General features: G+C 50.3%; 6 protein-coding genes across 8 annotated transcripts; 4 read left to right on the forward strand and 2 right to left on the reverse strand.

Annotated features, from left to right (window-relative positions):
* Positions 1-223: 223 nt before the first annotated feature.
* On the reverse strand, positions 224-3040 carry LOC112877190 (RNA polymerase sigma factor sigB-like). Its single transcript, XM_025941406.1, has 6 exons — positions 2652-3040; positions 2004-2531; positions 1352-1582; positions 1112-1252; positions 809-1006; positions 224-734 (listed from the first exon to the last, which is right to left on the reverse strand). The coding sequence occupies exons 1-6, from the start codon at positions 2844-2846 to the stop codon at positions 441-443; spliced, it is 1587 nt and encodes a 528-aa protein (XP_025797191.1). The 5' UTR covers positions 2847-3040; the 3' UTR covers positions 224-440.
* Positions 3041-4562: 1522 nt separating this feature from the next.
* Positions 4563-5479, forward strand: LOC112875825 (translation initiation factor IF-2-like). Its single transcript, XM_025939807.1, has one exon. The coding sequence runs from the start codon at positions 4682-4684 to the stop codon at positions 5324-5326; it is 645 nt and encodes a 214-aa protein (XP_025795592.1). The 5' UTR covers positions 4563-4681; the 3' UTR covers positions 5327-5479.
* Positions 5480-5719: 240 nt separating this feature from the next.
* Positions 5720-6803, reverse strand: LOC112875824. The gene is made up of 2 exons (XM_025939806.1): positions 6658-6803; positions 5720-6508 (listed from the first exon to the last, which is right to left on the reverse strand). Exons 1-2 carry the CDS (start codon positions 6717-6719, stop codon positions 5911-5913), a joined length of 660 nt encoding a protein of 219 aa, XP_025795591.1. The 5' UTR covers positions 6720-6803; the 3' UTR covers positions 5720-5910.
* A 4483-nt stretch (positions 6804-11286) lies between these two features.
* On the forward strand, positions 11287-13949 carry LOC112873134. Its single transcript, XM_025936153.1, has one exon. The coding sequence runs from the start codon at positions 12399-12401 to the stop codon at positions 13806-13808; it is 1410 nt and encodes a 469-aa protein (XP_025791938.1). The 5' UTR covers positions 11287-12398; the 3' UTR covers positions 13809-13949.
* A 1431-nt stretch (positions 13950-15380) lies between these two features.
* Positions 15381-17997, forward strand: LOC112876728 (ent-kaurenoic acid oxidase-like). Of its 2 annotated transcripts, none has more exons than XM_025940896.1 (8): positions 15381-15739; positions 15890-16367; positions 16450-16713; positions 16858-16947; positions 17040-17118; positions 17209-17318; positions 17450-17571; positions 17737-17997. In XM_025940896.1, exons 1-8 carry the CDS (start codon positions 15510-15512, stop codon positions 17837-17839), a joined length of 1476 nt encoding a protein of 491 aa, XP_025796681.1. In that variant the 5' UTR covers positions 15381-15509; the 3' UTR covers positions 17840-17997. The 2 variants fall into 2 exon arrangements, with proteins under 2 accessions (XP_025796681.1, XP_025796682.1); XM_025940897.1 differs by having other exon boundaries at positions 17212-17318.
* A 399-nt stretch (positions 17998-18396) lies between these two features.
* On the forward strand, positions 18397-26142 carry LOC112874470 (serine/arginine repetitive matrix protein 1). 2 transcript variants are annotated; one of them, XR_003224987.1, is made up of 13 exons: positions 18397-18558; positions 18682-18771; positions 18899-19021; positions 19650-19817; positions 20440-20526; positions 20658-20782; positions 21342-22064; positions 22144-22260; positions 22376-22516; positions 22686-22769; positions 22859-22981; positions 23403-24320; positions 24667-26142. XR_003224987.1 is itself a non-coding variant. In XM_025937799.1 (12 exons), the coding sequence occupies exons 1-12, from the start codon at positions 18538-18540 to the stop codon at positions 24139-24141; spliced, it is 2541 nt and encodes an 846-aa protein (XP_025793584.1). In that variant the 5' UTR covers positions 18397-18537; the 3' UTR covers positions 24142-24412. The 2 variants fall into 2 exon arrangements, 1 of the variants encoding a protein (XP_025793584.1); XM_025937799.1 differs by lacking the exon at positions 24667-26142 and having other exon boundaries at positions 23403-24412.
* The last annotated feature ends 749 nt before the right edge of the window (positions 26143-26891 follow it).

Below are 26891 nucleotides of genomic sequence, written 5' to 3' on the forward strand. Positions count from 1 at the left end.
GGCTTGCAAAAACGCCCTACGGTTTGAGCACTTGACTTCAGATTTGAGGGCTTTTTTCCCTTTTCTTTTTTATTTTTTTTTTGCGTGCTCCTTTTGTGCGCCTTTGTTAGATTACTGCCAGAACAATCTTCGAAACTTTGCTGATGCCGTGACTTGGAAGCAATTTTAAGTGTGTTGTGTTGTGTGCAGTACAGAGCAGACTGCTCACCGCGGTGGGCGTATGTGAGCTGTATAATACAGCCTGCTGGTTTCATCGTATGTACGTTAATGATGTGTGTCCTTTACGTCTGGAAATTTTCCTTTATACACGTACTATACATGAACAACAAAATGGATCGGACGTATACGTTAAAATCCTTCGAAGAGGACGGTGTACATATATACCAGTCGTCACTCGTCAGGAATGGCCGCGGCCGTCGCACGACACCCTGACGCGGCCGCTACCAGCTCTCCGCCGGCTGCAGGTAGTGCTGCAGCGACTGCACCTTCTCCTTGCCCCGCAGCTTCCGGAACGCGCCCAGCTCGATCTGCCGGATCCGCTCCCGGCTCACCCCCATGAGCTGCCCGATGTCGTGCAGGGTCCGCGGCCGCCCGCCCTCGATACCGAACCGGTACCGGATCACCTGCTTCTCGCGCGGGCTCAGGCTGCCCAGCGCCCTGTCCACCTCCTCCTTCATCAGCCACCGGTGCAGCACCTCCTCCGCCGTCTCCACGCTGGCGTCCGGCATGATCTCCTGCAGTGTCGGTGAAGCGAGCTCAGTTGCCATTGCGTGTTGTACTGGAGCGTCGACATGAAGGACGAACGAACCTGGTATGTCACGTCCGTGCACCCGACCTTGCTGGTGAAGGAGACGGTGTACCTTGGGAGGCTCATCGCCGCCTCCACCCGCCGGATCGGCATGCCGGTGTCCAGCGCGATCTCTTCGTTGCTGGGTAGCCGTTTCAGCTGACGGTGGAGCCGGCGCCGGCATTCCTTCACTCGGGAGCTTGCGTCGGCCATGTGAGACTGCAGAACGGCATGGGAGAATTTGTGAGTATCATGGAACACCAAAACTGAGCTGTGAGGAACATCAAGAAATTCAAAATGTGTGCAAGGAGGAAGAGAACATACTGGCAGCCGAATTATCTGAGTCTGTTCTAACACAGACTTGCGTATTGCTTGTTTGATCCACCAGTGAGAGTACGTGGAGAACCTAAAACCCTTTGAAGCATCAAACTTTTCGGCGCCTCTTATCAAGCCTTGCATCCCTTCCTACAATGGAGAAATGAATGCAAAATGTTAAGTACAAACGGAACAAATGAGGAATGTTTCGCTTATTTCTGGAGAAGGCGAGAAGCACATGTGCGGCACCTGAATAAGATCAGAAAACTCCGTTCCGGGGCCTTCATGCTCTCTTGCAATTGAGATCACAAGCCGCACATTAGATTTCACCATCCTGTTCTTGCAGTAAACTCCGTAATTCAGGCGTTTCCGCAAAGTGTTCTCATCAGTTCCAGCTGCTGCCGCCCACTGGGAGAATGTGGGTTCCCCACCGTTATAGTGTGCAAGCTCCTTTTGGATGGCTTCCAGTTTCAGGAGGTCCTGCGTTCGTTCATTGCGCCATGCATGATAAGCTTAGCCTGATGGTATGGTAGCAACAGAACAGCAGTAATTGGAAGAAATACGTGATGAAAATCAAGAAAATGGTTTGTTGATTTCATCGGTTGGACAAAAAGGTCAGTTGGTGATCAGCAGCACCATGTTGATGATGCCACCAAGAAGAGCACACCGAATTATGTCTACATAAATTTGCATCAAGCACGCGAGAAATTTTTCATAATCTATGACTCAGCAATTAGGACTGATACGAACAATGTGTTGGCTATGACGCCACTAGAAATCTAGAACAAAGCGGCGTTGCAACACTATGCATTTTACTATCAGAATTCACAAGAACTTCAGAGTAAAGAGCACAGGCTACAGGATAATATTGCAAATTGGGTTTTAATTTGTGTCTCATTACCTGAATGCCTTCTGAGAACTCGACTTCCTGCTTCGCCGTCAGAAGCCTCGGGCCGGTCATCTTATAGAAGCACCCCAGAGGATTCCGGCAACCCTTCAACCGCTTCTTACTCGAGGACGCCGCTCCGACGGGTCTCCCCTTGCTGAAAGACTTAGCCGCCTTCATCGCCGCCCTCACTCTCCGAGCCCTTCTCTCGAACCGACGCGCCGACTTCACCGCTACGACGCCCTCCGTGCACTCGCCTTCATCCTCGGACTCGTCGCTGAAAATGCTGCTGAACTCTTCGCCCTCCAGCAATTCGAGGCCGGCGCGCCTGGACTCCCAACCCGCCTCGGTGCGGCGGACCTCTCTTGCCAAGAAGCTGCCCTCCGAGTCATCACGCTGAGGTGAGTCTGTCCGGTGGTCCCTTTGCGCCATCCGGGCGACTTCTCCGGCGACCTCGGCCGCCGCTCGAGCCAGAGCGACGGCCTCCGCGGCCGCGGCCGCCACCATGGCCTCCTTGTTGAGAAGCGCCTCACCGAAACCTCCCTGGTTGTGGCATTCGAAGGAAAGATGAGACAGGCAATCTAGAATGCCCTAGTCCAACCCATATTGAAATTTGCAGCTACAGCTGGTTCAGAGATCAGACGAGATGTAGATGTATGTTACCAGAATGGTTGGATAAGGCGAAGGCGGCGGCCCGACGGATAAGCACTCGAGAAGCTCCTCATCGACGACTGCTGTGGATGTCACAGAGCAATTTACACGACCGGGGCGGGAGCCTGCGCCGCCGCCAGGCTCCCTGAACACCGCCGCGCGGGTGGAAGGGGGGCACTTGAACCGCGGCGGCGCGAGGAACGCCATCGACGGTGGTCCGTAGCAGGCAGACTCAGCAAATGCGCGTCGCGGGGATCGGGGTCGAGCGGCGTATTCCTAGCTCAGAAGCACAGCTCCGCTCTTTGCCGTGGGGCGGTGAAAGTGAACGCGTGGACGAGCAGGGGCGCGGCGAGGCTGCGGGGAAGGAGAGAAGCGGGAGGGGGCGGGAGGAGGAAGCGGATAAGAGAAGGTGGGGACGGGATCGTGCGGAAAAGGAAGCGGCCACCTCCTCCGGCCAAGCCGGCCGCCGGCCACGTTATGGGCCGGGCCGAGGGCGCAGCAGGCTGTGATCCGTCGTCCGACCACGTTGTCGGCCGGGCCGAGAAGACCAGGCTGTGTGATCCGTCCGTCACGACGATTGGAACATGGCCCAGGAGAATACCAGTCCACTAAACCTCCTAACAGCAGGTAGGACGTCGCTGCAGGTGGACCTAAACTTCTATTCTTCTTCCTCACGCAGTGGCAGTTGGAGTTTGAGAGGACTGCCGGAGTTCCCGTAGCTGGCGGCCTTAGAAGAGGATGTGGGGGAAGCAAAGAGGCTCGACGGCGGTGAGGGGGTTGAGCGGGCGGCACGGCGAGGTGGCGGGAGACGCCGACCGCCGACGGTTGGGAGGATAACCGGTCGATCAGGATCTGGACGCGGGGCTCGTGGACTGCAGGTGCATCTTCTACGATGCGCTCGCTCGCGATCGCACATGCGACCCCAGCAGCCCACCGAGAACATGCCCCTAATTTAACTTTCTTGTTCCGCCGGCACGACATTGACGACGCATCGGCTACGCTTCTCCAAGTTCTATGGAGTAGTGCACAAAACTACTCTCGCATGGAAAAAGACGTCTTAAAAGTATCGGCGAAGAAATTGAACAAAGCATTGGCACTTGTGATTAACCTAATCCACCTTGCCCTGCAAGCCCTCTTATTTTTCTTCTCCAGTTGCGCTTCCAATTCAGTGAACCAACGCTCATCACTCGTCAGTCGTACTCGTACAATCCCAACAATTTCTAATTCGGCTAAGTCTTGACGTCTCAGAACTCCCACGCCACCGGCACGTGACGTGGCAGACGACATGTTTAATCCAGGGACTTAAATTTTACATTTGGATGTTACATTTGGATGCCAATTAGAGGCATTAAATATAAGCTGTAAAACAAATTGTATAAATGAAGACTAATTCACGAGATAAATCTACTAAACCTAATTAATCCATCATTAGTATATATTTACTATAGCATAATATTATCAAATTATGGACTAATTAGGTTTAATAAATTCATCTTGTAAATTAGCCTTTATTCATACAATAAATTTTGCAAATAGTCTATATTTAATACTCCTAATTATATGCAGGGAACCGAAGTTTAGTCCCGAGGACAAACAGCCCGTTACGCCTCCTCCAGCGGCTGGCGACATCGTCAAATGGAAATAATATTCAAATTGATAAACAGTTAAAAAAATAGCTCGCTAGCACTTCAACCGACGTGTTTGCCTGCGTCCGTGCCGCGCTCTCTCTCCTTCCTCCGTCTAGCATCTCGGCGAGGGGATCAAATCACCGGTCTGCGATCACGCATCCCGAGGCGGTCGTCGATCCCAAATCTGGTCAGTGCCTCACAACTGACAACTGGCCGCCCCGCCCCGCTGCAGCCGCCGCAGGCCCCCTCTCGTCTCGCTCGGAAACGGCTCGCGGGAAGCGAGCGAGCGTTACACGCTAAATAGGGGAACCGCCGCACCGTTCGCTCCCCACCGTCCACGCCGCCCGCGTCTCCTCCAAACCCGGCCGCCCACTCGCCACCGCGCCGCTCTTTATAGCCGTCCACGCGCCCCGCATGCACGCACGCAAGCCCTCTTCCCCCGCGCGACCCGAACAGTGCGTGAGTCTCGCCGTCGCCGCGGCCGAGATAGAGGTAGAAGGGGATCGCGTCGCGGCGATCCGTCCCGCTGCGGAATCGATGGAGGTGAAGGTGTCCGGATCAGGCGAGTCGGCGCGGGGGGGCGCGTCCCCGACCGCCTCCGGCTCCAAGAAGCTGCCGCCGAGCCGGCTGCAGAAGCAGGCGCCGGCGTCGCTGCAGCTGGAGCAGGGCGCCGCCGGTGCGGGGCCGGGGCCGGGAGCGGGCGCGGGCGCGGGGGCGTGGGGCGACGGGAGGGCGGCGATCCCGCTCCTGTCGCCGCTCGTCATGTCGCCCGCGATGCCGGTGTGGGAGGCGGACCAGCCGGGGGCCGCCAGGAGGGAGGGAGGCGGGGAACAGGCCCAAGGGAGGAGCGGCGGGGAGCAGCAGCGCGGCGCCGCCCGGCACGGCGGCAGCGAGGAGCGCCAGGCGCACGACGCGTCCCCCAGGCCGCCCGCGCCGGAGCCTGCGGCCGGCGGGGGATGGCTGCACCCGGCGCTTCCGGCGCCGGTTGCAGAGCCAGCGTCCCTCGCGCCCTTGTTCAAGTCGCAGTGCGCGGTGGAGGCGGGCAACGCGCAGCAATGAAGGAAGGCGGTTGCTCGACCACCAGACGACAAGCGCTCTCATGGCAGGAGCCGCGGCGACGTGAAGCCGGCGGCGTGATCTCTTCCCTAGCTTTGCCTGTATAATGTGGTTGCAGCTCTCTGTGAATACTTCAACCCTCTCTGGTTTCGGCGATGGCTTGATGTTTGGGAAACTGTCCATTTGACATGGCTTCTCTAGCTTAGTCATTAGCCATTGTTGACATGATCTAATAAAGCATTGGCATTCAGCTAGGGGCACGACGTACAATGGTTGTTCCCTAGCTGTCTATGTAGTGCCAGGTTACATAGTTAAATGAAGGGAGAGAAGCATGCCATCGTCTCCAGATACACCGGTTGCTGCTCGCGCTCCAGTATTGCTCAAACATTAGAGAAATGACAATCGGTTTGCAATCCTTTTGAATATCAGGTCTACATTAGCTTATGGCAACAACATCAAAACTAGAGTGAAATTCATAACGAACTACCACTGCTAAAATTATACAGATACTGACGTACTCAACTAGTTTAACACAATTTTGTTCACTTGGAAGGAGAAAGGGTTGTAAACAATGTTAACAACAAAAATTAAGATGTTTGGGCGACGGGCTCCGCAACTAGCCAGTCGATGAGCCTGCGCAAGTGGCGGTGGGTGCGGTAGTTGATGACGGATGCAATGAGGGCGACGGCACCGGTCCAGACGAGGACGCTGATCCAAATATGGGAATTGGACCGCCCCTGCTGGGTGGTGAAGCTGAGGACGAGGCTGGAGTAGGAGAGGACGAAGAGTCCCCGCACGAAGCGGCACCGCGGCGGCACGCCGGTGAGGAGCGAGAGGGTGAGCCCCATGGAGGCGGCGAAGCCGAACCAGTTCGACCAGACGAAGACCCTGTAAAGCCAGAGCCGCTGCGTCCGCATGATGGGCTCGCCGGCGAGGTGGTGCCCCGGGGCATCGTCCTGCCAGTACCCGCCGGGGACGTTGCTGCCGATCTGGTACGAGAGCGTGGTGATGAGCGTGGCCACCACCAGCAGCGTCCCGCTCTCGTCGCTGCTCAGCCCGAACAAGCCGCTGCCGCCGTGGCGGCGTCTTCCCGTGGCAGGAGTTTCGACGTTTTCGGCGCTGCGGCCGCCCTCCTGCTTGGCCATCTGGACTCCGTCGTGGCCGCCGTTCCCCAACGTCGCCGGGCTGGAAGAAGACATGAGAAAACTAATTAAGGAAGGAACAAGCTAGTCGGGTGGACTTATATAAGGAGCAACAAGGTCCTTGTTTTCCATAAAAAAAAATAAGCTGCTTGCTTGGAACCGCGGGGCGACCGGTAATGGAATGGAACTAACTTGGAAGCTTCAGGGCAGACGCAGCTGCACTGCAATGACCAGTCTATGAGAGTTGGCGGCATGCAGCAGATGCAGATGGAGCAGGCACAAATCCATGGGCCGCACCGCAGCGGGGTCAGTTCTCCGGCCGGTTCATTTCCTAGTTCCTCTCCCCTGCACGTAATGCCGAAAACATCGCCATCTATCCATGTCCATTGGAGGATTTAATCCAAGACTTGTGCTCCGATAAACTCCGGCACAGGGAGGAAATGGAGTCAGCTAGTAAATTTTCCTAGTCACTCATACTGTACATGAGAAAATATTTGTATTGACAGGAGCTAGACCATGGTTGACTAAAAGCACTCGCATCTTTTATTGCCCTCACCACGGCCGAGAAGCAGATGAGGAGGGAAACAGACAGGGCACGGCTTAGTGCAGGATATCATTGTGAATATCCATGGGCCGCAGCGGCGGGCTGTTTTGCTCTCCGGCCATTTGCAGTAGCCGGCCGAATGAATGGGGCCCTTCTCCAGGCCCCTATCAATCTCTAGGGCAAGTGGTCGAGTGCCCATCTCTGATTGTTAAAAAGGTTTGGGGAAAAAACTCTTATTATTATATATTATATTTGATGAAATTTGTACTTTCACCAATGATTGATTCTAAATGCGTTTGCTTTCTTCCTAATATTTTCATCAGATGTATCATGTACTCCTACGTGTTTTGTTCCCCCATCGTTTGTCATGGTGATAAAATGGGAGTATATGTACATGTCAGTTGATACCATCTTTAATGTTGCAGTTGGTTTATATGGACGTGCTGATAGGGGTTGCATTTACCAATTGACAGAGGTTCAAGGTTGCATTTAGCGATTTTCGGATCAAAATTTGAATTTGGAAGGGATGACTGGCCATATAATTTGAGGAGAGAAAAGAGAAGTGTACAGCTGAACTTTTCGATAATTTCCTCATCAGGTCAAATTTTGTCAAACTTTACGTGTTTGCCTTGGGAAATGGGTGCATAACAGCATAAGCAGCTTTCACTAGAGCAAGCAACTGAAACGCTCCAACCAAAAGCGTTAGGTGGTTTGTTGCAAAAGCTTCACCTCATCAGTTCTTCCCATCCCAACCTTGAGTTCCTGCAAACAACCCAACAAGCCAGAACCAGACTGAGAGCGAGTTGTACCACCCTGGAATATACAAAGTATTTGATCTACTCCCATTCACGAAACGCCCGCAGCCACACATGTACAAGAGTCCAAGCAGTTAAGAGTACATTCAGTGGGAACCAATGTTCATCAGGAACAACCCTGCTTGATGGCACAGGCATGAGAGCAACACGAAACCAAATGTTTGTATTGTCATACAAACCATTCCTGCTTCTAGCATTTCTTGAGATAGCAGCATGCCAATAACGATACTGGTGTCTGAATCCAGGTGCCATTTGGGGAGCAACCTTAACTGGTGCACAAAATTAGGATTGACTCATGTCAGAGATCATTGAACAATGCCGCCAACCATTTTCTGTTCTTTGCAGAGCATATTCGTGTGCATGGTTATCATATCCTTCTGTCTGAAAGAGCTGTCTTTGCTCAGAAAAGCTCATTCATCTCCTCATCTCCTAAAAAAACAGCTGTAGGTAGCTGGTAGATTTTGAGCTTATTGCCATCGCTGTCGGTAGATCCAATTAGTTAGTCACTCACCAAGCACTTAAAAAAAATTATCTTCCGTAGAAAAAATACATATAGACTTAACTAATTTAACAACAATTTTGTTCAATTTGAAAGAAAATTCTGTAAGGACTCCTATAACAATTTTAACAACAAAAAATTGTGCATATACGCACATTTACAATGCGGACTGGTGGTGCGCGCATGCTTATACGGAAGAAACGAAATGAAATAGATGGCCTAGTGATCATGAATGATTGGATCAAAATTAAGATGCTGTTTGGGCAACGGGCTCCCTACATAACCAGTCGAAGAACTTGCGGAGGTGACCGTGGGTGCGGCAGTAGACGGCGGAGGTAATGAGGGCTATGACACCGACCCATACGAGGAGGCTGAGCCAGAGGATGGAGAAGGCCTGCTGGGTGACGAAGCTGAGGATGAGGGTGGAGTAGGAGAGGATGAAGAGTCCCCGCACGAATCGTGACCGCGGCGGCACGCCGGTGAGGAGCGCGAGGGTGAGCCCCATGGAGGCGGCGAAGCCGAACCAGCTCGACCAGATGAAGACATGGTAAGGCCAGCGCCGCTGCGTGCGCATGATGGGCTCGCCGGCGACGTGGTGCCCCGGGGCGTCCTCCTGCCAGTACCCGCCGGGGACGTTGCTGCCAACCTGGTACGACAGCGTGGTGATCAGCGTCGCCACCACCACCAGTGTCCCGTTGTCGTCGCTGTCCAGCCCGAACAAGCCGCTGCCGCCGTGGCGGCGTCTTCCCGCGGCATGAGTTTCGACGTCTTCGGCGCTGCGGCCGCCCTCCTGCTTGGCCATCTCGACTCCGTCGCCGTGGCCGCCGTTCGCCAACGTCGCCGGGCTGGAAGAAGACATGAGAGGACTAAATAGGGAAGGAACAAGCTAGTCGGGTGGATTTAATGGTATGATTGGTGCTGCATGGAACGGATAGTCGTGCTGCTTTTATATAGGAGCAACGAGCTGCGTGCTTGGAACCGCAGGGCGACCGGTGATGGAACTTGGAAGCTTCAGGGCAGACGCAACTTCACTGCAAGGACCAGTCTATGAGAGTTGGCGGCACGCAGCAGATGCGTGCAGAGGGAGCCGGCACAAATCCACGGGCCGCACCGCAGCGGGGTCAGTTCTCCGGTTCATTTCCTAGTTCCTCTCTCCCCCGCATGTAATGCCGAATACATCGCATGCGTCCATGTCCATTGGAGGATATAATCCAAGACTTGTGCTCCGATAAACTCCGGTACACGGGGGGAATGGAGTCAACTAGGATTTTGATGGCACTGGCACTGGCTAAATTTTCCTAGGCCATCGTACTTGGCTCTGGTAGATATTGGTCAGCCGTACGTGAGGCGTTGTTGGTACTGACAAGGCCACAACGGCTGGACTGTGGTTCACGAAACGCACTTGTACCCGCATCTTGGTACTAACAAGTGGACAAGCAGACGGAAACTTAGTTCTACGCGCGAGCGCTAGCAAGCGTCGGAGCGGTCGATTTGGGTTCGCAACGGAGTGTAGCTAATACACGTGACGGAACGTAATAAGATGCAACTGATTTTACCTACTCATGATAAGTTGTCCTCCTATACCCGTGTTTCTTTCCCTTTCGACCAGTGATTAGCATGAAGCCTTCATTGGCCGTGGGTGGCTAGAATCATTAGCATGGATCTAAAATCTGAACGTTTCTTCCTTTTCTTTTTATTTACCCTTTCCCATATTTAACCGTGCCTAGCTATTTCGTTTTTGTGCTATAATCAATTTTATATGTCTGAGAACTTGTTCAGAAATACTTGTACATAAAAGTTATTCTAAGTAAGTTGTTTTTACACGATTATATTGACCAGAGAAACTGTGCATGTATAATACTAAAACAAATTATGCTAGAAAAATTATGTCAAAGAAGTTGTAACGATAAATTTGTTCAGAAAAAGCTATGTGCAAAAGTTGTATTTTGAAAAGGTTATACCAAAAGGTTGTTATGACAGATTTGTCTTCAAAAATTACGTGTCAAAAGTTATTTCCAGAAAGCTATGAGCATAACTTTTTCCTCTAAAAAAATATTATGTACAAAAGCTATGTGCATAAGTTATAATTTTCCAAAAGTGAAAAGTTGTGGAAAGAAAATCTTTCCAGAAAAGGAAAGTCGCGGGATGGTCAGAAATCGATCGAGCGCCCGCGGATTAAGCGTCCCAAGCAGAAGGGAGAAAGCAGGGCACGGATTAGTCCAGGACATCAATGGGCCGCAGCGGCGGGCGGTCCTGCTCTCCGGCCATTTGCAGTACCCAGCCAAATGGGGGAGTCCTTTCCATGCCCCTGTCAACCTCTCCAGGGCAAGTGGTCGAGGGCCCATGTGCGGCTTGGCTACTTGCTACGCTGAGCAACCATTGCTGGTCTAGTAACTTTGGGGCAAGCTCAGCTTCTAAATTAATGTGTGCAAATATGCAACCGCTGGTAATTCTTGCCGTAAAGGCCCAACGCAACATCCTGCTCGCCCTGGCCCATAAATTCAGGATTCAGGAGTCGGTGTAAGCAGGAGGAGGCCCATGTTGACTTGAGACCATCATTTTTTCTTCGTATGTTATTGGGCCCAATGCATCCATGACAAGGATTCGTGATGTACACGAGATTTTTACGGTTCCTCCATTCATAGAAACGTTGTTCATGCCTGTCATCAATCAAAAAGATAGTTTATGCAACGACGATCAAACCGTTCGTCTTAAAATTTGTGCCAAAATAGTGTAAAATCTGCGTCTTCTCGTATGCGAGATTGTTACGGTACGCAAAAACTTCTCCACGTTTCTATGGGAATCGAGCTATTCACATTAAAACCGCTGCAACCTTTTTTTTTTGTCTGGCTTGAACGGCGCGAAAATCTGATGAAACTCCCGTGGTGAACATGTTGTACCCAAGGACGACGCAGGACAAATTGACCGTGACTTGGGGGGAGCAAAAGCAAGCACGGGACACGGCCATGCTCCCCGTGGCCCGGATGGGGACAAAGGTACGCTGGTGGTGTGGTCAAAATTCAAAAAGGCGCCAGCCCCTGGCCCCTCCTTTCCCAAGTGACGACGCCCGGCCGGGTGGTTTCCACGTGACGGCGTCTGGTGGCGCGCCTCTCTTTTGGCTGGCTCCCGTCCATCGCCATCGGCATCAACAGGGGCGACGCACTCGCTGCCGAGCACGATTATTGACGTGCACTGCAGATGGAAAGGGCACGAGCAGGACCAGAACGGCGGCATGAAAAAGGTCTTCGATTTCCAGTGGGTAGAATCTGCGCAGCGCTCCCTGCACGGTGCGCCTCTTTTTTCCCGAGCGCACTTACGGGGGGAGAAAACGACGGCCATTACTCGTGACCCGGGAGTGAGGCGACATGTTGGGACGCCCCTCCACATGCTGCTCCAGTGCCATCGGCCCATCGCCAGGGACGCGTCGTGGACGTGGATCGGATCGGACATGTTCCAGCGAGACGAGGAAAAGACTCGGGACGGGGAGCGAAGCGTCGCCGTCGCCGAAGACTTGCGCCGCGGATCCCGGTCAGTCTCCGGCCGGGCCGGCCCCGTCGCTTCTTTCTTTAATCCAGAAGGAATGCGAGGCATGTTGCTGAGGGGTAGGGGAGGGAGCTGTGCTGTAGCGCGCCTCGCCTGCATCTGCATGCGGTCGAACTCGAAGAACCGGCCAGCGGCCCGCTGCCGGCGCGCACATGGCCGCCTGGGATTTGCCTCCTGCGTGGGCGACTTCGCCTCTCGTCTCTTGACCCGCGCTGCCGGCCGCGTCGCGCGCTCGAGCTGCCGACTGCTCTTCGCTCTTCGGCCGGCTTCGCCTGCTGCGTAGGAGCTTGCTTGCTTAGCTTAGCTCTGCTCTTTGCTGTTAAACGCGTTGAGTTCGCGTCCACGTGAGAATTCGTGACTCATCTCATACGTATGATCTCTCGCCATTCTCGAACTGGGAAGCACTATAAAAATCCATTCAGCCGCCGCCGCCGCTGCTGCAAAGGTCAACCACAAACAGAGATCAGTTGCTTGCTTGTTTGTTTCTTTGATATTCCTACTACATACAAGGCGAGTGGTTTGGTTTCCGGCCATGCTGGCCAAGTCGTGGCTCGCCGACCTGCGATCGCGGCTCGGCGCCGGGGCCAGGGCCGACGGGCTCGGCATCCTGGCCTTCGAGGCGGCGGCCACCATGTCGCGGCTCGTGTCCCTCCACCGGACGCTGTCCGACGCGGAGTTCCGGAGGCTCCGCGCCGACGGCCTGCGCGCCGAGGGCGTCGCGCGCCTGACGTCCGCGGACCAGAGCCTCCTGCTCCGCCTCGCGTGCGGCGAGCTCGTGGCGGACCTCGACCGCGCCGCCGCCGCCGTCGCGCGCCTCGGCGCGCGGTGCGCCTGCGCGGAGGCCCCGGCCCCGCTCCTGCGGGACTTCGACCGCCTCTACGCCGAGGCCAAGCGGGGCCGCCTCGCGCAGCTGGACGCCGCGGTCGGCTTCTCCAGGGGCGCCGGGAAGCGGTTCCGGAAGATGGAGCGCCACGTGGCCGCGGCCGCGAAGCTGTACGAGGAGATGGACGCGCTCAGGGAGCTGGAGGCGTCGGAGCGGCGGATGGAGAACTGGAGGCAGCACAGCGGGCCCATCCCGGCGCAGCCGGCGCAGGGCAATAAGAAGCCAGCGGCCGAGCCCGGCGAGAAGCTGATGCGCGCGCTTAGGGCGCAACGGCACAAGGTGCGACGGCTCATGGAGGGATCGCTCTGGAGCGTCGACGCCGGCAAGGCAGCGAAGCTCATGGCCAAGTCGGTGCTCGCCGTGCTCGCGCGCATCTCCATTGCCTTTGGCGCTTTCGTCTCAGGGCTCCCGTCTCTAACGGTGGGGCGCGCGTGGCCGCCCGGCCGCTCGTCCGGCCTGTTGCACCGGTCGGCGGCGCCTGGCGCTGCGCTCCGGCACTCAGCTCCCATCTTCGGCCAGAAAGACACCGCCATGTCCGTACTGGAATCGATCAAGCCATCAGCGAGCACGGTCGGCGGGTCGGGCATGGAGCTGCGGTACGCGAACGTGATCCTGTCCGTCGAAACGCTGCTCGCGGCGCTGAGGCCGCCGGCAGGTGACGGCGAGGAAGGCACGATCGACCTGTCCAGGAGAGACGGACTTTACAAGATGCTGCCCGTGAGCATCCGCGAGGCCGTGAACGCGAAGCTGAGAGAGAGCTGGAGAGGGCAGCGGGTGGACGAGGAGGCCGCGGCAGCGTCGAGGGGCGAAGCGGAGGCCGTGCTGCGGTGGCTGGGCCCGATGGCGCGCGACACCGTGCGGTGGAGCGACGAGCGGAGCATGGAGCAGGGGCAGCGGTTCAGCATGCAGCCGCGCGCGCTGATGGTGCAGACGCTGCACTTCGCTGACCGGAAAAAGGCGGATGCGGCGATCGTCGATGTGCTCGTCCGCCTCAGCTGCGTGTGCTGGTACGAAGATGAGCGGCGCCGGCTGGAGTCTGTGGACTGGAACGACGAGTAGCAGCTTCTGATTTGTGATTTCTGAGCGGCGGATCGTGGATTTTAGCGTGTGTGAACATTATTACGAGGCATCTGTACATAACTACATGTGCACTAGGTGATAGTACAAAACAACTGATTTGATGTTTCTGCTGCGGGGAAAGCTAAAAGATGCATGCTCGGGTGTTTTGGAGACATGGTGCTCCGCGGCATAACTCTCCCAACTCCGGCGAGGATCGTCACCAACCGGAACCGCATGAGGAGGACATCCTGTGGGTGGGGCCAACGACGGCGACCGTGAGGGCGGTGGGAGATAGTGGCGGGAGTGCTGCGACGAGGGCGGTGAGGCTCCCTGGACTTGAGAGACCCTACACTCCGGCAGACCGCTGACCGCCATGGCAGGGTAGGAGCACACATGACAGGTGCAGGAACGAGGCACCACGAGCAGAGACAAAGTAGCAACGAGCACATTGAACGGCTGGAAGAAATTTGTGCATCCCTTGGATGGAAGACCAATGACCAAGAAAATTGAGGGTTCTGCCCTAGCAAAATACTCAACTCTGCGGACAGTCCCTTTTGTCTTGGTCGATGCTATAGATAACAATAGAGAAGAGCCGAGTGATTTTGAGCGATTCAAATTTTAGTCGAGTGATTTTGACCCTTTCCTGAAGATGGCCGGGCCTTGCTTCTCTTTCCTCCCAACAAATGCAAACCTGGATAAGAGACCAACGAACTCGGCCAATAACTTGTTCCCCAATCTTTCCACCTCGTCCCGGTCTCTGACGACCTAGTTCCAACAAAAGGACTGCATTAATCTTTTCTTCTGGAAGATGCTATAGATTTATCTTTTCAGTCGTTCCAATCTAGATGAGGTTCGGATGACTTTCCTTGCTTACTCTTCCTTCCCAGCAGTAGTAATGCTATGCTTTGGTGACCAATTAGATAAAATCAATGGAGGCCAGCCCAGCAAATAGAAACCGAATGGGCTTGAAAATTGGGCTGTGAAGGTGCGGCCTCATTTCGGCCTCAGAACGAAGCAACCACGGCCCAGCAGCTAAGGCCTGATAACGAAGCGGACCAAAGAAAAGAAGCGAGCATACTTTTGCCACAAAAATTTTACTCCTCTCGTCACTCTTAAATACATCCACGTTGTATGTTTGAGAACGGAAGTAGCCATGCCTGTAGATACACTGTAGTACCCGGTAAAGTAAAGTAACTAGGAAGATGCTTACAGGCCTACTCTAGTAAGAACTGCTAGTGGCTACAAAGTCCCAAATTCAATCACGTTCGAGCCCGAGTGGCTCGTGCGAGGAAATAATTACAAAGACGCGGCGCGGATTCCCTGCAGTCCCAAATGAATGGTTGGTTATTCACGCCGATATTCTCCTTGCACGCGTGTGCTCCCACCGGGGCACGATCAGGTTAACGCGACCGATCTGGCAAAAGATCGTCCGACTCAGCAACCTTGGCGCATCTAGGACGAACGAAAATGAATCGCGGAGACTCGGGCTGTGTCTTTCAGTCTGTGGCAACGCTCTCAATATACGCATGGCTCCCAAGTCCCAAGTCCCAATCCAAGCTAGGAACACAAGACGTTTTGTTGGACACCAGTAACCATAACCATCGTCAGTGTTCCTCGTCCTTGAGGGAGGCTCTTCTGCCTTCCGGCCTTGCATTGGGTGCTTATTCTAGGATCGATCTCTGCGGAGGAGTGGGTGAGGGCATGGCAGGCCCGGGCTTGTTGGCAGCGGTTGCCGCCGTGTTGGTCGTGGCCATCGACGCCGTCGTACGGAGGGCCCACGGGTGGGCCAGGGAGGCCTCCCTCGGCGCCGGAAGGCGGGCACGGCTGCCGCCGGGGGACATGGGGTGGCCCGTCGTCGGCGCCATGTGGGCGTTCCTCTGGGCCTTCAGGTCCGGCGACCCCGACTCCTTCATCGGCTCCTTCATCCGACGGTGAGCGCTGCCGGCCGCCTCCTCCCTCCTCTCCTGCACGAACCATGGCCGTCCGTCGGCGCACGTGAAAATTACCCGCGAGTGTCTGGGCGTCTGGCCTGTCTGACGGGACACCATCCATCACTTGCGCTGGTGTTCATGATGCTGCAGGTTCGGGCGCGCCGGCATGTACAGGGCCTTCATGTTCAGCAGCCCGACGATCCTGGTGGCCACCCCGGACGCCTGCAAGCGGGTGCTCATGGACGACGACGGCTTCGCCGAAGGGTGGCCCAAGGCCACCGTCGCGCTCATCGGCAGCAAGTCCTTCCTCACCTTGCCCTGCGAGGAGCACCGGAGGCTGAGGAAGCTCACGGCCGCGCCCATCAACGGCTCCGACGCGCTCAGCACGTACCTTGGCTTCATCGACCGCACCGTGGCGGAGGCGCTGCGCCGGTGGTCCGACGCCGGCGAGATCGAGTTCCTGACGGAGCTGCGGCGGGTGACGTTCCAGGTCATCGTGCAGATATTCCTGACCTCCGCGGACGACGCCACCATGCGGGCGCTGGAGAGGAGCTACACCGACCTCAACTACGGGATTAGAGCCATGGCCATTAACCTTCCCGGCTTCGCCTTCCACAAGGCTTTCAAGGTGGATAATGCCCGATCTTGCAAGCAACGTCGATAGACATTATTGACACGACGAGCTAACAGAAGCACGCCGAACATTTCAGGCTCGCAAGAAGCTGGTATCTGTGCTGCAGGGTGCTCTGAACGAGAGGAGGGTGGCGACGACGAAGGGTCTCCCCAAGTCGAACATGGACATGATGGATCGCCTGATCGAGGCCGAGGACGAGCATGGCAGGAGGCTGGACGACGAGGAGATCATTGACATCCTCATCATGTACCTGATCGCGGGGCATGAGTCCTCCGCACACATCTCCATGTGGGCTACGGTGTTTCTGCAGGAAAACCCAGAGATATTTGCAAAGGCAAAGGTAAGCAAATAATTTCTTTTTATCGTTCAAATATTAGTTCTTCTTTTTCTGTAACGAAAGGGAAATGCATCCCTACGTGAAGGCACATTTTTGTGTCGAGATTTTGAACAGATACAGTTGTGTCATTGTGTGGCATAATTTCAGGCCGAGCAAGAGGAGATCATTCAAAACATCCCACCAACACAGAAGAGGATTAGCCTGAGGGACTTTAGGAAGATGGAGTACCTCTCCCAGGTACAGTAGTCCTGAGCTCAACAAAATACTTCCTACACTTTAGGCAGCAACTCCCCTCGACATCTCTTCACACTAAAAAAATGCTGATGAAGGTTATCGATGAGACGCTGCGCTTTGTCAACATCTCATTCGTTTCATTCCGTGAAGCGAAGAAAGACGTCTCCGTGAACGGTGCGCTTAATTAAGAAATCTCTTGTCCTCTGCCTCTAGTGATCACTTCTGAATCACAAAATCAGCAGCTCAACTAGCGACACATGCCAGCAGGCTACCTGATACCCAAGGGCTGGAAGGTTCAGCTGTGGTATAGAGGTGTGCACATGGATCCTGAAGTTTATCCTGACCCCAAGAAGTTCAACCCATCAAGATGGGAGGTAGAGATGATTCCAATTTACGGAGGGTTGCCGCTCTGAATAATCCTAGAAGCATCAAATTGCAATGCTGAACTTGTTTGTTACTGATAATAAGCTACCTGAACTTGAAGTTTTTATTGAACTATTTTCAGGATTACTCGGCGAGAGCCGGCACATTCCTTCCCTTTGGACTTGGAACCAGACTGTGCCCCGGGAATGATCTTGCAAAGCTGGAGATCTCCATCTTCCTCCACCATTTCCTCCTTGGTTACAAGTACGCTGTTTATACAGAAACCAATAGTAATCCAGGCTCGCATCTAGTGTTCTGGTTTTCTAATTCGTGGTCAAGAAATGAGCTTTTGTTTGTCCAAATGTAAATTATATCCAAATGCTCAAATGAAGTTGTCTTTGTGGTTTTTTTTTTCCTTCTTGCTCACAGGCTCACTAGGACAAATCCAAGCTGCCGGATAAGATACCTGCCTCACCCCAGACCCGTGGACAATTGCTTGGCAAAGATCACCAAAGTTTCTGATGAACAATAAGGCCTGGATCAAACTATTTCATGAGGAATTCCTGTAAAATGTTTGTCGATAAAACGCATTGCGTTATCAAGCTTTGTTAAGCTGTGAACCTCCTGTGACAAGGATTCTCGATTCTATGACACTAGCGTTCCCGAACTCATGTCCTTGCTTTGCTGCATCATCACAAATAAACTGAAGTTCCTTCAAACAAATCAGCTGAAGTTGTCTCCAAATTGTAAATGACTCATTTTTTTTGAAATAATCGTAAACGACTCTTGAGTCTTTTTTTCCCCAAATTGCAAATGATTTTTTTGAAATAATTGTAAATGACTCTTGAGTCTTTTTTTTTTGAGTCCTGACACTGCCCAAGCGTGCTATCAAACCTGTTATTATTACAACACGAATCACATAACGGGACGCAACGCAACGGTCTCGAACTGGCTATACGGGCTAGAACTAGAAAGAAGGCTCACGCGGTCTATAAAGGCCCACAACATGGCGGCCCATGTAGTATATGGCTTAACTGGATCGGGCTATATCTGACGTGCAGCCCCCGCTCCGCGGCGACCCCACCTCCGTCGGTTCCGACTCTCGTCGTCGCCTACCCTACCCAAGAGCCACACGCAGGCGCCTTCGAACCCTAGTCACCCGCGCCGCCCCTGCGCTCCCAGGCCGCCTCCTGCCCCCCGGCGGCGGCTGCGGCATCGGCGTCAGCGAAGATGTCGGGCGGCTTCTTCCGGGTAAGCTGCCCAACTCGTTGCCTCTTTATATCTGTCTCGCGCTTCGTCTCTTCGTCGTTGTTCGGGGTGTCGGATCTGTGACTGTGGGAGGGGCCGCGTTGATTGTCCATGTTTTTTGCGCAGGGGACGTCCGCTGACCAGGACACGCGCTTCTCCAACAAGCAGGCGAAGCTGCTCAAGACGCAGAAGTTCGCACCTGGGCTTGACCACCTGGTTAGTTCGTTCGTCCACTCACGCTCTTCGTTTCTCGATTGGTCTCGCATAATGTTTTGGGGTTATAGCTGTTATCTGCAAGAGCTTGCTCTGATTTTGGGGATTTTGTGGTTGGGGTTTGTGATAGGTGGACATGTCAAAGGTCAAGATGGATGTGATGAAGCCCTGGATCGCCAAGCGGGTCACTGAGCTCCTCGGGTTCGAGGACGAAGTGCTCATCAACTTCATCTATGGGCTCCTCGAAGAGAAGGTGAAGTTTGCACGGTTTATTCATGTCTAGCAATGTTGCTTGTTTATTCTGTCCTTACTAAATTGTATGCATGGTGTAACAAATTTAATTGAATTTCATTGAAAAACAGCCTCTCCTACTTGGTGCCTGTAGGCATGCATGGATAGGTGGATTTATTCTAATCAGCTTGAGAAATGTAGCTCAGAAACTAAAGAGCAGCTATTTTGTGACCTAGCTCAGGAATTAAAACTGAAATACTGTTTGGTGTTACGGTGCAGTTTAGGAGTCAACTCAAACCTGAGAACATAGGCAGGTTTGTTTGGACAGTTTTTGGAACCCAACCAATCATGCGAATATAATCCTGGCCTATCTCTGATTTCACAAAATTCCAACTGGATTCAGTTATGCCTTGTAGCCAAGTGTAACAGTTGCTTGTGCCTGATGACAAATCTCTTTGTTGGGACATTGTATTTCTGGCTGCTATGTACTCCAATGTCGCTCAGCTGTAGAATTGATTTTTTTGATGTTATCCAAAATCAAGTACAGTACAGTACAGCTATATTGTTTTCTTCTTTAATGTTTAATATTATTTTATTTGTAACATAGATGGCAACTGATGCCACAGAGGTGTTTTTTTTTTCAATGGCAGGAGGCAGATGGGAAGAAGATTCAGATCCAGCTGACAGGGTTCATGGAGAAGAACACAGTGAAGTTCATGAAAGAGCTCTGGAGCCTCCTCCTAAGTGCGCAACAGAATGCCAGTGGGGTACCTCAACAGTTTCTAGATGCAAAGGAGGCTGAAATACAGCAGAAAAAGGTTCGTTTGACTCTGTTATCAATTTGGCTGGAGCCTGTTGGATATGCTATTTTCAATTAAGGCCAGTTACATATTTGCCATCGGATGGGCTGGTCAAACATTAAACTTGCCATTGGATTTCCGCACCTCATCAAGTCCGTTTGACCGACACAAATGCCACCCTTCTGTCTGACCACGCTGTTCTTGCAAGCGGATGCATTGTCAAGGGAGTAGTGGCAGAAAGAGGGCAGCAAAGCTGGTTTTGATGGCACATTCAAGTTAGAGGATCAAAGTAGTGGCAAATATGCAATTTACCTTTCAATTAAATCAGACCATTGATATGGGAGTTTATGGCCTTTTTTTGGGTCCTTGAGCAATGTGCGTGCAAGAGTGATAGTTAATTCATATGGCAGGATGTATATTTTTATGGGCTATTTTGAGTGAATACTGTGGGAAGGCTATTATTACATTGTTTTTCTCATTCTTTGGATGCGATTTTTAAGACTATTGAAAAGTTTGGGTTAAGCAGGGTCCTTTGTATTCTCTTTCGTCCCATAATACCAGAATATTTTTTTCAGATATCATTCAAAATGTTGGTCATGTTTCAATTTTGAGAAATTTGAAAGTCTTCTATTCAACGCAGGCTGAGGATGATAGAATTGCACAGGAGATCCAAAAGAAGCGGGAGAAAGAGGGAAGAGACTTAGAACTGGAGAAACAGAAAAGGATGGTGAGGTTTTCAACCATTTTTTTGTATCCTTGATTTTACGGTTATATTGTGACATTTTGTGTTTCTGATGGTATTCAGATAGCTTCTCCGATTATTTGGGTTCATATCATTCTTTACCTCAACTACTGTAGGATGGGGATGCTGGCATCTCAAGATCCTCTGGTGATCCAACTGGCTCTGCTATAAATAATACAATTGTCAATGCTGAGGAAGACATGGAATTGGACTTCAAGCGCAGCTCAAGAACAAAGAACCGGTCAGTCGTTAATTTCTCAGATAATTTTGATGGCTTTAACTACTTCTTAAATGCATGCTTCACACAATGCTGTCACTGTGTGCCTATATTTAGAAGATCCTTCCAATCTTCGTGTTTTGCCTGTTGACAGCTTGTTGGTTGCCACCCATTGTAACGTAACCCTTCCAATCTTCGTGTTTTGCCTGTTGACAGCTTGTTGGTTGCCACCCATTGTAACGTATGTATGTATGTATAAGAAGCTGTCATCACGAATCAAAGTTTCATCCACTCTCTTAAGTAAACCTTTTTATGAATGCTTCGGTATAAATTCTGAAAACAGTAAAATAGCTAATTGTATTTAAATAAATTTGTTCAATAAGATTGTCTAGATCTGAAATTGCCCTAATCTGCCATGATATTTGAGATAAAACATTGTAAGTATGTGAACCATGGTTCTACTGTTTCCTTTCTTATCTTTAGCATTGATGTATATTTTCTCAAATAGCCTGATTATGTTGTAGGGCTGTTTCTAGGTGGAATTACCGTGGACTATAAGCTTATTGATTTTTTTTCCTTCCAGGGGAAGTCGCAGATCCAGGAGCATATCTTCGTCGCCTCGTGGTAGGCGAAGATCTATTTCTCCCAGAAAGCGTTCTCGATCTCCTTCTAGGCGTTCCCGCTCTATTGATAGACAGCGTGGATTATCACGGCGTTCAACTTCACCTAGACGCTCTGCTTCTCCCCGAAGGCATTCTCCAAGAAGGAGATCACCTTATTCAAGGAGAGGGTCACCTTCATTGCCAAGGTATCCATCCCCATCTTCACGCTGGAGATCTCCTCTTCGCAGAAAATCACCATCGTCTGGGTCACGAAGGTCACCTTCTCCTCGCCATCGTCGTTCGCCAGCTCGTGCGTCAAGGAGGTCACCATCTCCTGCACGTCGAAGGTCTCCTGTCCGACGCAGGTTTTCACCAGGTAGACATCGATCTCCATCTCCAGCAAGGCGTAGGCCAAGATCCCCATCTCCGGGAAGGCGCAAGCCACGGTCCCCATCCCTAGGAAGGCGCAGACCACGGTCGCCATCTCCAGGAAGGCACAGGCCACGGTCCCCATCTCCAGGAATGCGCAGGCCACGGTCCCCATCTCCTGGAAGCCACATGCCACGCTCCCCGTCTCCTGGAAGACGTAGGCCATGGTCACGATCTCCAGTAAAACGTCGGTCCCCATCTCCAAAACGCCGGAGGAGGTCCCCATCACCAAGAACTCGTTATGCAAATCGACGTCCGTCTCCACAGCGGAGAAGGTAAAGCTGCAGAGCTACTTCCTTTCCACCTCTCTCTGCATGGAATCAGCCACCAATTCTGATACACCAATACTTGCAGGAGTATCAGTCTGTACAGTAGCAAAAGTCCTAATCGTTCTCGCCGGAGTTTGAGTATAGAGGCCAAGAGAGGAATGAATGGTACCCCCGCCATTAAAGTCAGAGTTGTGCCTGAAAGGTAATACACGTTGTTTTATTCAGAGACATGTTATCAGGAACCAAAAGATTATTTCTAGATATGTTCCTTTTGCATGTATCCAGAAACAATTACCTTACAGCCAATATTGTCTTAGGGACCAAGAACAAAGATCAGATGATGATAATGACAGGGATGGTGCAAGGATTGGTGATCATCGCTCCCCAGATTCTGAACATAGGTTGTTAAAATCCTTGAGGTCGCCCAACAATGAAGAAAGAAACTCCACACGTGATAGGTGTGTATTCTTCCACATTCTAGTTCATTTCATCAACTTTTTGGGTCTACCCAATGACCCAAAATATATATAACTTGCATCCCTAGTAGTCTATGCTTTCTTCCATATTCTGTCCCACACATTAGTGAACATATTTGGATGTTGAAAGGTCTCATAATCTTTTATGCAGCTCTTTCAGGAGCCCAGGGAAACAATTACCTACTCAGGACAGCACAGATACAAGTGGAGATGAGGAGGAAGGTAGTCGTGCTAGGTAGGTGCCATAGTTTCCTTTATCGCGCTTGCAAAATTGTTACCCTTGTATTTTCTCATATTAATGGTATTTCTCTTTTCATGTTTCAGAGAGAATGCACGGAAAGCAAATTCAGCACGTAGGAAAACTAAGGATTCAGCAGATCGGCGACTGAGCAAAGTTGGAGCTCGTGCCTCAAGCCCTGGGGAAAAATCACCATTCATGTTACAAAGGTTGGATTCCCTTCTGAAACTGCTTTTAATTCTTGAGACAATTGAATGGTCACCAGACTCCTGTGTGCTCCTTAGTATTCACCACTTTGCAACACTGCCTTTCCCCCTAATATACAGCTCCTTAGTATGTTTTAATTTAATTCTTTATTGAAAACTGAATACTACTAGATAAATTTCAGATGAAAATTTACTCCCTGATAGTGCCTTGAGTATAAGGCATGTGGTTGACAAGTTTTGGTGGATGTGCCATTTGTTATTGTTAAATAATTCACTTAATAACCATGGTGATGTATTGTAAAATAAGTTTGATCTAGTCGTATACATGTGCGTTTTTGTAGCTATCTATCAGAACGTACCCATCTTGCTGTAGCGCAATGTGCATCTTCTCAGCAATTGTATGATATTGTTTTCTGTTATCCAGTGGCAAGGGTGTCCAGAAAAAACACCCTGATCAACTGTCAGAATCATCAGAAGATGAGCTTGTTGGTAGAAGATTAAAGTGCAGAACAGATTCTCCTGATGAGCGTTCCCCACCAAGAATTGAAAAGGATGACTTGCATTTGAAGGACGGGAGGAAAAGTGAGCATGCCATGAGGGGTTCATGTGATGAATCTGTTGATGCTATCGAGGCAAAGAAATTTATTTCTGAAGTCATTGGGGACTCCCAATCAGAAGATGGAAGTCCTGTCAAAAAGCCCAAGAAAAGAACAGATATTAAAAGCCACATTGATTCTGATAGTTCAGGGTCTGAAGAACCTGACAAACATAGATCCCATTCTGAGAAGCGAAGGCACAAGAAGGCCCATAAGCATAAGAGACGTTATGATGATAGTTCTGAGTCTGATACCGAGCCAGATGGCAAAGAGGCAAAGAGGAGGAAGGAAGAAAAGAGACTGAGAAAAGAAGAAAGACGTCGAAGACGTGAAGAGCGGCATCGCAGAAGGGCAGAACGCCATGCCAGCAAACAAAAAATGAAGCAGACTGATACTGTTGCACTGCCTCCAGATTCTGAGAAGCATCGGGATTCTGATTCAGATGTTGATGTTAGGAAAAGAGGTTCCCCTGCTGGCAGAGAAGAGTCTGATCAGAAGAAACTTGAAATTGAGCTTCGTGAGAAGGCCCTTGAGTCTCTTAGAGCAAAGAAAGCCATCAACAACTAGCCTGAGGAATTTCTTTCGACGCATTTGAGTTTCTATTTTCAAGTGCTTATCTCAATGTTATGGAAGTGTGCTTATATGATGCCTATTTAATGTTCTGTATGTTTATGTGGCAGTTGATCTCAGGATCCTGATCTGTTTCCTTGATGCAGCCGCGTTCAGGCTTAGCTGCCAGTTATCTGGTAATGTTTGCTTCTACAGATTTGTATGAACCATAACACTGAAATGGAGATATTTATGTTTTGTGAACATTTGCTTGCTTTTGTTTCCTTTCCTTAACTGGGAATCGATATTCTGATAAGTTCTTTACTAGCGTACCTTGTGTAATTTGTTAAAAATATAAATTATTGAAACCTAGCACAGCTCTCTTACATTATTCATTTACTGGGAAGTAATAAGATTGGTTTTGGGTACGACATAATTGCCATGGGTTTGTTGTGTAATGATACCTGCTTATTATTTTTCCACTTTTGTGGACACCTTCCTGCTACTTGCCACTTTGTTGATTTGAGTTTGGATTATTGGCAGATTAGCACCATGTGCACAGGCTTTTTATGTTCCTCAGGATGATATGATCTGCGCCTCAACAAAAACAAGTTGGTAACATTATTGATTGTAAAGTCTGCTAAAGCACTCCTTTCCAGTTGTTTGGTCAGTGCTGCTTAGTTTCAGGTTTGTGCAGTAGCCAATATATTCGATTACTATGTTCTGCTCAGGCAAGTAAATATTGGATGCCATAGCCGCTGTCACTTTTCAGGAAGTAACTTTTAACGTTGACTGAAGGGAAAGTGAAAAATAAAACTAGAATGACAAATTTTTATGCTTGGAATATGGAACCACCAAACCAGCTGATGATTTAAGTTACAAACAGTATCTGGAGAAATCATGTATGTTCCACATGGGATGAATTGCAACAGCCCATAGCATCAGAGAAATTTAATTGTTTCCATGATTAGTTGACCAACTTAGGCTATTACTTGCTGTCTGATGATGCATGAGTGCATGACCATGTGTGCTCTATTGAAAAGAAAATAAAACAGGGGGGAACTTCCTGTTCTCCTTGTGTTGAATGGTGCCCTGAGTTTATAGAATCTTTATTGACTGGTAATATGTTTTTTTTTCTTCCTTTTTTCCTTTTCCTTTGAGTGTTTGAGATATATTCATCTTCATGATGGATCTAGTGAAGTTTTTGTATACCCAGTTAAGAGAATTTGAGATATTATAGGTTTCTAAATTTTAAATGTCGGTCTGCGTATTTCTAAAGAATTCAATAAAACTGAGGGGAATAGGTATGGTTAACTGACAACATGTATAGGGTGCTAGTGCTGTTTCTCTTTTAAGAGGTAGAGCTTCAGAGTCGCCCAATTCAATACTAGTATATATGATCCTTTCATGCATTTGGTAGACCATGTGTAATCAAATCATGATCTCATCTGCTCACAATCCTTTATGTTGGGTAGCAAGCACTTTTGTTCCCTTCTCAGCATCCTACCGACATAGCACACTTAGAATACAAGTGTCTTGTGTGGACATACTAATCAAGCTAGATTTTAAATCTAGCATTTATGAAGATGCTATGCTTAGTTATATACTTGTGTTGCTGTGACCTAAGTTTTTTATTTTAAAAAAATCTTGGGGGTTGTGTTAGAAAATATCAACTTGCTCTGATTACTCGTGGATTCAGATTGCAACATTTTGTTGTCTGAATTTTTTAGAGCAAAAGAATGCAGCTAATTTGAACGCAGGCTCTTGAAAATTCTGGCGTACTGTCATGTTAACTCCCAGGAGGGAGCGCGTGGAACTCAGTTCCAGCCAAGTTGCCAGTGGGTAGTGAGTACTAAATTGACGGCTACTGGTTAGTTGCCAACAGTAGCAACCAGTGGAATCTGAGTTCTTGATAAAGTTGTATATCCCTAATGAAAACGGCTACATGGCGTCATATGAATTACATGTTAACATTCAATTTAATTTGCAATGCAATTTAATGTGGAATCCTTCATTTTTTTTAAGCTCGTTACATTGTAATATACTTGTAACCCGTCTCGCTCTTTGGAGTACCCCGTGCGTATAAGATGCTACTTTTACATCTCGAGTTTTCTTTGTTTGCGATCCTTGTGTTTTCCGTTGAGTTGAGTCGCATATGTTCACAATGCAATATTCAGAATCCAGTATTAAGAGCATTTCCAAGAGTTTTTTTAAAATCTACTCTTTAAATTATCGTTTAAAGAGCTATTTGAGAAAAAATCATTCTGTATATCTTTGTATTCTCCAACAGTTTTTCTATATCTTTGTATTCTCCAACAACTCTAATTCGCTTTTTTATTTTTGGCTAGCATCTTTGGACAGCAAGAAATCCGGAATAGGATGTCTATATTCAGATATCGAATTAAAGAGGCTGGAGAGTAATTTTTTACTAAAATTTTATTTTTAAAAATATGAAGAGTCTCTTGGAGGGTGCTCAAGTCGTCCAAAGGTCGAACAAATCTGTGTTTACATTTCGGACACTTTTTTTTTTGCCTCTTGTGTGCGCCAGTTCGCAATACTTCCATGAGATGCCCCCTCTTATTTGGCCCAGCCACTAATTCGCCTGTGGGGTAACGGACAGGGGTTCAGTTCGCCCAATTGTTTCCTGGCACGCTGGATTAGGCCAGGTTTGCGTACAGGAACGGTACAACACACAAATATTTTTGTCTATCAAAATGCGTTTTTGATATCTTATCCGGGCTGGGTAGTGCAAGTGCTAAGGATGCAAG

This window comes from Panicum hallii, chromosome 9, assembly GCF_002211085.1.
Source record: "Panicum hallii strain FIL2 chromosome 9, PHallii_v3.1, whole genome shotgun sequence".
NCBI classification, from domain to species: domain Eukaryota; kingdom Viridiplantae; phylum Streptophyta; class Magnoliopsida; order Poales; family Poaceae; genus Panicum; species Panicum hallii.